This window comes from Stomoxys calcitrans, chromosome 3, assembly GCF_963082655.1.
Source record: "Stomoxys calcitrans chromosome 3, idStoCalc2.1, whole genome shotgun sequence".
NCBI classification, from domain to species: domain Eukaryota; kingdom Metazoa; phylum Arthropoda; class Insecta; order Diptera; family Muscidae; genus Stomoxys; species Stomoxys calcitrans.
This window is the reverse complement of record NC_081554.1, coordinates 187,511,642-187,523,152: the sequence shown is the minus strand read 5'-3', so window position 1 is coordinate 187,523,152 and position 11,511 is coordinate 187,511,642. Positions and strand designations below refer to the sequence as shown.

General features: G+C 34.1%; 2 protein-coding genes across 4 annotated transcripts; one reads left to right on the top strand and one right to left on the bottom strand.

Moving 5' to 3' along the window:
* Window positions 1–917, bottom strand: LOC106081374 (large ribosomal subunit protein eL24). Its single transcript, XM_059364854.1, has 3 exons — window positions 817–917; window positions 560–635; window positions 1–493 (listed from the first exon to the last, which is right to left on the bottom strand). Exons 1-3 carry the CDS (start codon window positions 819–821, stop codon window positions 104–106), a joined length of 471 nt encoding a protein of 156 aa, XP_059220837.1. The 5' UTR covers window positions 822–917; the 3' UTR covers window positions 1–103.
* A 2,129-nt stretch (window positions 918–3,046) lies between these two features.
* Window positions 3,047–9,775, top strand: LOC106081390 (protein CNPPD1). 3 transcript variants are annotated; one of them, XM_013243302.2, is made up of 5 exons: window positions 3,047–3,145; window positions 3,265–3,380; window positions 3,520–3,819; window positions 3,945–4,067; window positions 8,261–9,775. In XM_013243302.2, the coding sequence occupies exons 2-5, from the start codon at window positions 3,306–3,308 to the stop codon at window positions 9,134–9,136; spliced, it is 1,374 nt and encodes a 457-aa protein (XP_013098756.2). In that variant the 5' UTR covers window positions 3,047–3,145; window positions 3,265–3,305; the 3' UTR covers window positions 9,137–9,775. The 3 variants fall into 3 exon arrangements, with proteins under 3 accessions (XP_013098756.2, XP_059221228.1, XP_059221230.1); XM_059365245.1 differs by having other exon boundaries at window positions 3,049–3,149; XM_059365247.1 differs by having other exon boundaries at window positions 3,072–3,145; window positions 3,262–3,380.
* The last annotated feature ends 1,736 nt before the right edge of the window (window positions 9,776–11,511 follow it).

The following is an 11,511-nucleotide window of genomic DNA, read 5'->3' as shown; positions in this document are numbered from 1 at the left end:
TTTCACATCCGTAAACGTTTTGGGATTTTGCGGCACGGTTTGTTTTACAAAAACACACTTAATTTTAAAAACACTTCACTTCCTTTTGGTATTTTGGTTAAATTTACCGCTTGCCACCTACACGAGGAGCAGCCTTTTGTGAAACCTTGGCGGCCTTTTGCTTGGGAGCAGCCTTGGATTTGGCAGCGGCGGGTTGAGTGGCCTTCTTGGCGGCCTTGGTGGCGCGCTTTTGATCCTTGGCAGCCTTGATGGCTTGTTCGCGTTGAGCACGACGCACTTCAGGTTTCATGTTACGCTTGGCCATGATTTCGGCCAAGGAGGCACCGACAATAGCGCGTTGGAACTTTTGTGTTCTGCGGGTACGCTTCTTGGTGGCTTCCTCCTCGATACCCTTGCGATGCTTGCGACGGTACAAGACGGTCCAGGTAACCTTGCGGGGATTACGCTTCATCAAGTAGGAGCGTTCGCATTTCTTGTCCAGGAAAGTGAAGGTCTAAAAAACATAATTCAAAATTAATTTATTTGTTTACCAAAATGTATGAAATCGCCGACTACTTACCTTGCCGTCAACTTTGACCATGGTCTTGCCATGGCCAGGGTAGATTTTGTACCCACTGAATGAACACAAACCGATTCTGCAAAATTACAAACAAAAAAATTCCCATTAGCCTTGTAGTTTGTCACAAAATTCTTGCACATTCATTTGCCGCCTTAAACAGTGATACTGGCATAATGTTTTATGTTATTATATCATTTTAGATGTTTTGTATATTTCACAATTAATTCTCATTTATTATAGTAAGAAAAAATACGTACTTCATCTTGCGTTGTTGTCAGTAGAAAGAAACGGAAATGGGCGCAGATATGACAGCTGTCAGATGGACAATAACAAAGCCCCTAACGACATCTGGCGACGAATAGCCTTCAGCGTTAAGCTGGTTAGCGGTTTAACGTACAACACAAAAACGCAACACTATGATATATAGCTGGCATCAATTTTGCTGATATTCTGATTCTATCAATTAATTTAAAATGGCAAAGAAAATTAAACCGAAGTCCCATGTTGACATTCTAATAAGGAATATTTTAGGGTTCAGAAGGGATTGTCAACAAAGAAAAGATGTACGGCCTTATTCACAAAACTTAATGAAGTCCAGGATTCACTGAATCTGGAATGAAGCCCATGGTGAAACAATTAAAGGTGGCCTCATTTGTACAACAACCACAAATCATATGGTGCAATCCGCCATCTTGCCATCATGCTGACGTTTTGAAAACACATACAAAGAAATTTGTGTGCCTGTGTGTATACGTTTGCGTGCATGAGCTGAGAATATGCGAGAAAGAAGATGACAACAAAGAGACAAGAGAGAACAAAATCTGACATCTTAATACCGGCAAACCTGGCCGGCTGTTAACAGCTGTTCGGGTGAGACCACCTTTTAAAATCCGCTTGAATAAAGTCTTAAAATAAGTTTATTTGACAGTTCTATAAAGGAAATCTTTCACATAAACTCATTTCTAAATTAAGTTTTGTGATTTAACGAGCAGTGTAAACGGGGTTTAAGGCCGACAGTATTTCGCTTGCGCTTTTTGGATGCCAGATGTCGTTAGTGAAAATCGTTCAGTTACATTTTAGTTGTTGTTGTACGCCACATTTTCATGTAAGGTGGCGATCCTCCTGTATGTGAGCAAGATCGTCCCGGTCCAAAGGACCGATCGCCACGGAAACGGGGTGGCAATTGGTTACTTAAAAGCGCCAATAACTCGCCTTGTCATTTCGAGCATCATAGGCACTGAGTATTTTAGCAAGAACCGGTGCCGCCCAACCTCTAACTGAGACTTTCCACTCGATATCGCTACAGCTACTCCGTATGGAGCATTCCACTACTCGCTACCTGAGGACGGGTCCTGTAGCTCGCAGTTAAGCTTCTCGTGACAGCAATGAACACCACACAGATCGGACCTCAATCCAGTCTGTGTGGTGCTCATGGCTATCCCGTTCCGAATCTTATTGTATTCTAGATCATTAAAGATATGGCATTTGCAAAGTCGATTAGGGATCATTTTGAACGCATAGATGGCATTGTATTCATTGGGATGACACCACTATCACATATTCTATAAAAAAGTACATATGTACTAGCCCAGTGCATGTGCGCATTAATTTAAATCATGAATATATTGCTTTAAGGGCTCAGTAATGCAAAATTACAATTTAAATATCCAATTTTATAAAAATCACTAAAGAAGATTGGGTCCATTTTGACCAGAGACATCTGTTGACCACTATTTGTAACTGAAATATAACTGAAAGAATGGACTATTTTTTATAAACGACATCTGGCATCCAAAAGGCGCAATCGAAATACTCTATCTTTACATATTGGGTGTCTTTGTTATCTTATTGTATTCTAGGTCTTTGCTTGATGATACTTCTATCTTTTTCGGTGGGGTGAGACAATGCTGAAGGGTAGAATTATCGATGACTCGGTGACAAAGAGCTCGGGTTGGAAAAGTCTGGACACTGCACTGTCAGAACGCTGACGTCGCACAGACTGCAGAGAGATGTTTTTATTATTGTTCTTAAAAATGTTTAAACGTTTGGTTCTCTTGTTTTACTAGGGCGAGCTTCTTATTTGTGATGTGCTACAATGGGAATTATTGCGATATTTATGATTTTGATGACATTTTTTCAATCTTAAACTCCGTTTACACTGCTCATTAAATCCGTATTTAAGGCTCTCGGGGGATAAACAAATGTATGCTGCGTTTTATTTTAGTACTACATGGTGCAAATCACGATTAATCCGTTCTTATTATCTGTTATTTCATGATATTGATAACTTACCAGTACAACTTCGTATGATATTCAATGATAATCTTTCCAGAACATTTGACTTGCACTGGATAAGAACTAAAATAAAACAACTATAATTGAGTTTCCAATTTTGAACGTATTCATGTAGCGCTAACGTTTGCGGTTAGCTTGACAGTTGCCAACGCCGTATGTTGTAATTCAGGTTAGACCTTTTGTATTGAACTGACAGCTAGTCTTTCGCGTGTTTTTGTGTTCTAGTGTCCATCAGCTCAAGATTGTCAGAGAAGTTGGGTAAATAAACGAGAATATTACTATCATAGAAAGGAAGGTACGTGCGTTTATTGTCTATATTACGAACAATAAATGGCTCATCAAATTATTATGTAAAATTGTCGCCTGTTTAATTGTAATTATCTATGGTTCTCCCACTTTCACCAAAGCAGTTTTCCAATAAAGCAACAACAAATCACCTCATCACAAAACAATGGGGCGCAAACAGGGATGCGTCATAAAAACCTCTGCTACTGCTGCTACGACGAAAAAAACCACCACGAAGAAGGTAATTTAACAAATATAGTTGTATCTGTGTTACTACTAAAAGCCTTTCCATATAAATTGTATGTGGTTTAAGAGAGCTTTGATATATAATGCAGTTGGATTTAGCACAGCAAAATTATATACCTTTGTTTTTATTGTAGGTTATGCCACACGATGAATTTATGAAACGTATACGCAAATCCTTGTATTTCGGCCAAGATTTATATGAAAATGAAACCATGGGTGTATCTAAGCCTTTGGCCGAATATGCCTCTGAGCTATTCTCTGATACACATCGTGGCCATACTCTAAATCGTTTGTCTTGTGTGGAGGCCTCCAGTGTGGTACCGGCCACACCAGCAGCCCTTATAATGGCTTTGATATATTTGGATCGTTTATATGCAACAGATCCTGGCTATGTGAGACGCATAACACCACAAGAGTTGTTTATTGTTTCTATGGTAGGTGTGACCTTTTTTAGTGTCATTAGATTGATAATCACATTATCTGTGTTTTGATTGAGTAGGTTTATGTTATCACCTGTTGCTAATGACTTACCTTATTTTTTTTTATTGTCTATATATAGATGATTTCCACCAAATTTTATGCTGGCTATGATGAGGACATCTATTTATCTGATTGGGCTGAAGATGGTAATATGTCGGAAGAACGCATAAAAGAATTGGAACTGGAGTTCTTAAGCGCAATTGTAAGTAATGGGAGTGAGAAAGAAGAAAAGATAAATATTCTGTCACTAGAGCATATGGGAATGTAATACGGAATACCAGCGATGAAAAGCATAACATGCCTTGAAAATAACTTGAAGGTCGCCAGAATACGTTAAGGCAAAATTTGCCTAAACTATGCAATTGTGTAATGACAACTTGAGATATTAGTTCAGTCAATAACCTTTAGTTTCAAAAAGTCTTGGAACGACTAACTAACGACACGGGATAACTATCAGCATCACACAGGCTGGAATTTTGAACTTCAATCTGTGTGGTGTTCATCGTTATCACGAGAAGCATAGCTGGGAGCTATAGGTTGCGTCCACAGGTTGCGGATATTGGAATGCTCCATACGGGGTAGCTGCTACTGCAGTCGCGGACATTCAGCGGTATCGAGTGGATAATATCAGTGAAAGGCCGGGTGGAACGGGCTCTTGTTTAAATATCGATGCTAGGTACGACAAGGCGTGTTATTGGCGCCTTTAAATGATGTTTCCGCGGCGTTCGTTCGTAAAGACCTGGCTGCAACAAAAACAAGAATGCACCAATACATATATTACAACGTAGTTTAATATATAAAGTATTGGTAGTATTTTAAAATTAGATGCTTTTTATTTCTCATCACTGATAAATTGTTCAGGAATTTAAATAAAATTGATCACTTATCAATATTTTTAACAAAAAATGTCAACTTTTAAAAATTTATCCAAATCCAAAATTATTTAATAACTACGTTACGTGCTTTATAGGAATTTTCGATGTCAATATGTCCATGACAAATTGGCAAAAGTTATGCATTTTAACGCTAGCTAAGCAAAACGTGATTTTTCTTAAAAAAACACATTGAAAATGATGCAGTATCGTAGAAGGAATAAATATATTTTAAGTTTAATTAAATATTAATTTTTTTTTTTGGTTATCGAATACAATTTCATTACTAAAGGAACTTTTATTGATTGGGCTCTTATAGGGCTTTAAAGTTACAAAATTCAGAAAATTAAATAAAAAAAAAATTATTCAAAACTTAATTTCTAAAGAAAATTTTGTCAAATTTTCATTCCTGTAGTAAATCTTGTCAAAATGTCATTTCTATCAAATCAAATTGTCTTTGATAAGAAAATGTTATCAATTTTTGTTTGCTATGAAAAATTTTCAGAAAATCAAAATAGATAAATTTTTCAAAATTTCTTTTTTTCTTAGCTATGGACATTTTGTACAACTTTTTTTGTTATATGTATATGTTAAAAATTTTTTGTTTTGGGAAATTTTGTAAAGAATGTTTGGGTTGGAAAATTTTTCGGATTTTTTGTCAAAATTTTCTTGCTATCGCAAGTTGTGTAAATTTTTTTTGTCATGGGAAATTTTGTTAAAATTTTTTTGCTATAGAAAGTTTTGCTACAATTGATGCTATTAGAAATTCAGTCAAAATGTATTTGGTGTTGTGTTAGAATATCTTAAGTATAGAAGATTTTGTCAAAAATTTTTTTTTTAGGAAATTTTGTCCAAATTTCAATCTTGAAGGAAATTTTGTCAGAATCCTCTTTTTATAGGACATTCAATTCCATGGCAGCCGGTTGCACGTACTGGATTGACCCCGATGGAGTACTTCATCGCCATCATTGTGCAACACACTGCTACAACAACATAGGATATTGGGTCAAAATTTCATTTCTATGCGAAATTTTGTTAAAACTTAATTTTTTTAGGAAATTGTGTGGAAATTTCTTTGTTGTGGAAAATCGTTTCAATATTTGATTTCTATAGGAAATTTTGTCAAAATTTCATTTCTTAGGAAATGTCAAAATTTCATTTCTTAGGAAATGTTGTCAAAATTTCACTTTTATAGAAATTTTTATCAAAATTTCATTTTTATAGGGAAATTTTGTCAAAATTTCATTTTTATAGGAAATTTAGTCAAAATTTCATTTCTATAGGAAATTTTGTCAAAATTTCATTTCTATAGGAAATTTTGTCAAAATTTCATTTCTATAGAAAATTTTGTCAAAATTTCATTTCTATAGGAAATTTTGTCAAAATTTTGATTTCTATAGGAAATTTTGTCAAAATTTCATTTCTATAGGAAATTTTGTCAAAATTTCATTTCTATAGGAAATTTTGTCAAAATTTCATTTCTATAGGAAATTTTGTCAAAATTTCATTTCTATAGGAAATTTTGTCAAAATTTCATTTCTATAGGAAATTTTGTCAAAATTTCATTTCTATAGGAAATTTTGTCAAAATTTCATTTCTATAGGAAATTTTGTCAAAATTTTTTTTTATAGGAAATTTTGTGAAAATTTCATTTCTATAGGAAATTTTGTCAAAATTTTATTTTCTGTTAGGGTATTGGGTAGGGTATTATTTTTATAGAAAATTTTGTCAAAATTTCATTTCTATAGGAAATTTTGTCAAAATTTAATTTCTATAGGAAATTTTGTCAAAATTTCATTTCTATAGGAAATTTTGTCAAAATTTCATTTCTATAGGAAATTTTGTCAAAATTTCATTTCTATAGGAAATTTTGTCAAAATTTCATTTCTATAGGAAATTTTGTCAAAATTTCGTTTCTATAGGAAATTTTGTCAAAATTTCATTTCTATATGAAATTTTGTCAAAATTTCATTTCTATAGGAAATTTTGTCAAAATTTCATTTCTATAGGAAATTTTGTCAAAATTTCATTTCTATAGGAAATTTTGTCAAAATTTCATTTCTATAGAAAATTTTGTCAAAATTTCATTTCTATAGGAAATTTTGTCAAAATTTCATTTCTATAGGAAATTTTGTCAAAATTTCATTTCTATAGGAAATTTTGTGAAAATTTCATTTCTATAGGAAATTTTGTCAAAATTTCATTTCTATAGGAAATTTTGTCAAAATTTCATTTCTATAGGAAATTTTGTCAAAATTTCATTTCTATAGGAAATTTTGTCAAAATTTCATTTCTATAGGAAATTTTGTCAAAATTTCATTTCTATAGGAAATTTTGTCAAAATTTCATTTCTATAGGAAATTTTGTCAAAATTTCATTTCTATAGGAAATTTTGTCAAAATTTCATTTCTATAGGAAATTTTGTCAAAATTTCATTTCTATAGGAAATTTTGTCAAAATTTCATTTCAATAGGAAATTTTGTCAAAATTTCATTTCTATAGGAAATTTTGTCAAAATTTCATTTCTATAGGAAATTTTGTCAAAATTTCATTTCTATAGGAAATTTTGTTTTTTGTTTTGCTATGGATATTTTGTTGTTGTAGCCAGATATGCATTTGAAGGTGGCGATCCCCATCATCAAAAGCGCCAATAACTCGCCTTGTCATATCGAGAATAAAAGGCACTCTGTATTAAAGAGAGCCAGTGCCCGTCCGACCTCTCATTGAGACTCTCAACTTGACATCGCCGTTAGTCCGTGACTGCAATTGCAGAAACTCCGTATATGAAGGATTTCACTATCCTCAACTTGTGGATTCTTCGGGTATTTTTCAATTGAGCAACACACAAATGTGAGATCAGAGTTCTAACCCACAGACATTTACACCAATGCATATCCGTCTTCTTCTGGTCATATCGTACTGTTCTATAGAAGTGAAATTTTTAGTAGTTGCGATTGTAGGATTGCAAGAAGACTGGAGACAAACTACAATGCCATAGTCAGATATGTCCATGGACTAATCGGTATGAAAGTCCTGCACCGTTCTCGAAAACCTTTTTTGACATGGAGTTTAATGAGGTTTAAAAATGATGCCATAGTCAGATATGTCCTATTCATAACTCTGATGTACAAATATTGTTATACCTTATAATCTTTATTGTAACCAACTATATTGCTTACCTCACATACTATAATTATAAGATTATTAAAATCTTGCTGTGTGCGAAAACAGAATTAAGTAAATCAAATCGCCCAGTGTGGTGCTCACAGGCATCCCGTGTCGGGGTGGCTACGAAAAAAAATTTTGTTGGTGTAGCTGTTTGATGTGTCTCATCCATTCGTCTGGTGGGTTCTGTTAAGTATCCAGACCGAGGAACTCTGCGACTAAGTTGGGGTGCGTCCCGAGATGTCTGGGTCTAAGTCGAGTAGGTTTGGTTAGTCAGTCAAATTTTTGGTTTTAGGAAATTCTTAAAAATTCTTTAATTTTTCCAATTTTCTAATTAATATTTTCTTCTTTCCCTTAGGAATGGAATATATACATATCGAATGAACAGTTTTTCGACAAGCTTACATGCATTGAAAAAACTTTGGCTCGACGTGAAGGTTTACGGCGCGGCTGGCTTACCTACTCGGAGCTCATGCAGATGTTACCCTCATTCACATTGGCCAAATTTTTGCTCAACAACATAACCATAATGGCTGTCAGTTATGCGGCCAGTGTTATGACCATAGCTGGAGCATTCTTTTTGGCTGCACAAATTCCGGGAACTTCATTGCACCAACGCACTAGGACAACCACATCCAGCAATGACTTGTTGAATGATCCGGAAATAATAAGGCCCAATGCCACAAACAAAACCTCGCCTACGTCTACTTCATCTGTGATCGATAGCAACATACGTCCGCACAATCATACCTCAATGCCACTTGGCCTAAATGTTGAAGATGAACTGCTCAAATTGGAAAGACAATACCGTGAAGAGGCAATTCGTGATACCATAAGGCTTAAGAATAATGAAATTGCCACGGAATCACGTTTGACATTGCCACAGCAACATTTCATGGCAAAATTGAATGTCAATCAGAAATGTGCCAAATATGATGCCAATCAACAGCAACGTGGCTATTGGTTTGTCCACAAGGAGGAGTACAGTGAACTGGAAGCTGGACGACTACCCTTGGCAATGGCTAATAAACTCGATCATCATTTCCAATCGCCTTTAATTGTGCAACACTATGAGAATTCTGGGGACATCATCAATGGCATGAAAACAACAATGGCCAACTACAAATTCAATAATGCTTCAATTACCTCATTGTTTTGGAACTATTTAAGCGATACCGTACATCAGCACGCCACATTTATGCGTTTGCCTTTTGTATGGCTAAAATTTATGTAGGCGAAGCTCGAATTGTTTGGGGCCAAATGGATAGGTCAATTTAAAAACAAAAGTAATTTTAAAACAAAACAAGAAACAGAAAATGGAAAACTTTTTGCTATCCAGTTAAGGCCCCAAGAAAGAAAAAAATTTTGAGAAAACCGAAATCTTTTCATATTTGGTTATTAAATATTTGGATTTCCTTGCTAACTTTACAAATTTTATTCCCTCAACATATACAAATTATTGCAGCATAAGTATTTAACCTTAAATATATTTTTAAAATATCCAATTTTGTTCTTCTTTTGCAAAATATTAATTTTTTTATATTTATTTTATTTAAAATTTATATTTATTACACAAAAAAAAGTCAATATGTATTTCCCATCTAAAAATTTGAAATTTTTAAGGTATGCATAAAATGACAACGATTTTTATTTTGAATTTTAATTTTTCGTACACATAAATTTTAAATTCCTAAAATTTTTTTTTATAGTCGTCTGTATTCTCTTACTAGAAATTTGAATACTTTTATTAACTTTGTAATGCAAATATAATTTGCCTACTAGAATTTAAAGTTACAGAAAAACCTATTAAGGAAATACAAAAATAAATTATATATATATACACTCTCATATATATTTTTTGAGCATAAAATAATTTAAGTGTTTCAATTCCCGTTCCGCTCCGATTTCTTTTTAATATATGAAAAAGAAGAACGAATTTTTGGCAACCTTATCCATTGGCCCATAATTTGTATGTTGGACTCGTATTCCTTTAATTTGTGTCCCAATTATTGGTCCTTATGTGCTCGATGCATTTTTGGAGGTTAGGCCCATTTTTGGAGTCCAGGAGCCCACTGTAGTAGAGCTGGCATAACATCGATGGCACTATCAATAATATCAAAATTTTATTTTTTGTGTAAATATCGATGTTGTTGTAGTAGTGTGTTGTGCACTGAGGCGGCAGCCCTTGCCGATGAATGAATCCATCGTGTCAATCCGATACGTACAACCAGCGCCAGGAGGCCACTGTACTAGAGCTGGCAAAATATAGATGGCGCTATCGATAATATCGAAATTTTATTTTTTGTCTGAATATCGATGTTGTTGTAGTAGTGTGTTGTGCACTGAGGCGGCAGCCCTTGCCGATGAAGGAATCCATCGTGTCAATCCGGTACGTGCACCCGGCGCCATGGGATTGCTGAACTTTGATAATATCAAGGTTAAATTTTGCAAAAAAAATTAGAAATCGACATTGAATTATCCTTTAATATACAGTGCGCTTATAGAGGGCGCAATTTTCATCCTATTGTGCTTAAATTTTCTACAATGATTTCTTACACAGACCGAAAAAAATTTGGTTTTATTCGGTCTGTGCGTTGATATTGCTTCTATGTAGATCGATCTCCTGATTTTTATATCCACCACCATAGCATGGGGGTATACTAATCTAGTCATTCCGTTTATAGCACCTCGAAATATTCGTCTAAAACCCCATAAAGTATATATTGGGTTGCCCAAAAAGGAATTGCGGATTTTTTAAAAGAAAGTAAATGCATTTTTAATAAAACTTAGAATGAAATTTAATCAAATATACTTTTTTTACACTTTTTTTCTAAAGCAAGCTAAAAGTAACAGTTGATAACCGACAGAAGAAAGAATGCAATTACGGAGTCACAAGCTGTGAAAAAATTCGTCAACGCCGACTATGTGAAAAATCCGCAATTACTTTTTGGGCAACCCAATATATTCTTAATCATCTCGACGTTCTGAGTCGATCTAGCCGTGTCCATCCGTCTGCCGAAATCACGATAGAGGTCGGACGCGTAAAGCTGGCTGCTTGAAATTTTGCACATATCGGTCTAAACCGATCTCCCGATTTTATTTCTTGACCCCCAGGAATTGCCCGATTTGGCTGATATTTTGCATGCGGTGTTCTGTTATGACTTCCAACAACTGTGTTATGTGCGGTCTAAATCGGTCTATAACCTGATATAGCTCCCATATAAACCGATCTTCCGATTTACTTGTTTTGTTTTAAAATATCTTTTTTAATCTCCTGTCTTACTGCTTCATTCAAATAAAACACATTTAAGTAATTATTTCACTACAATTCCCTTTATTTGTTTATTTTTAAATACATTTTTGTTTTCATTTTGAATTAATTGCTCTTATTGGTAGACACAGAAAACTATTTTTTTTTAATTCAGCTAAAACACATTGATTCTGATTCAAAATTTCTATGGCAAAGCTCATTGTAATATGATCTACTTGTTCTATTGTTTTAATTTTTTATTTAATTTGTTATTAATTTTTTCAAAACTACGCTTGCATTTGTTATTCAATTGAATTTATGATTGGTATGTAGTAGTAAAGCATTTTGATTTCGTTTTT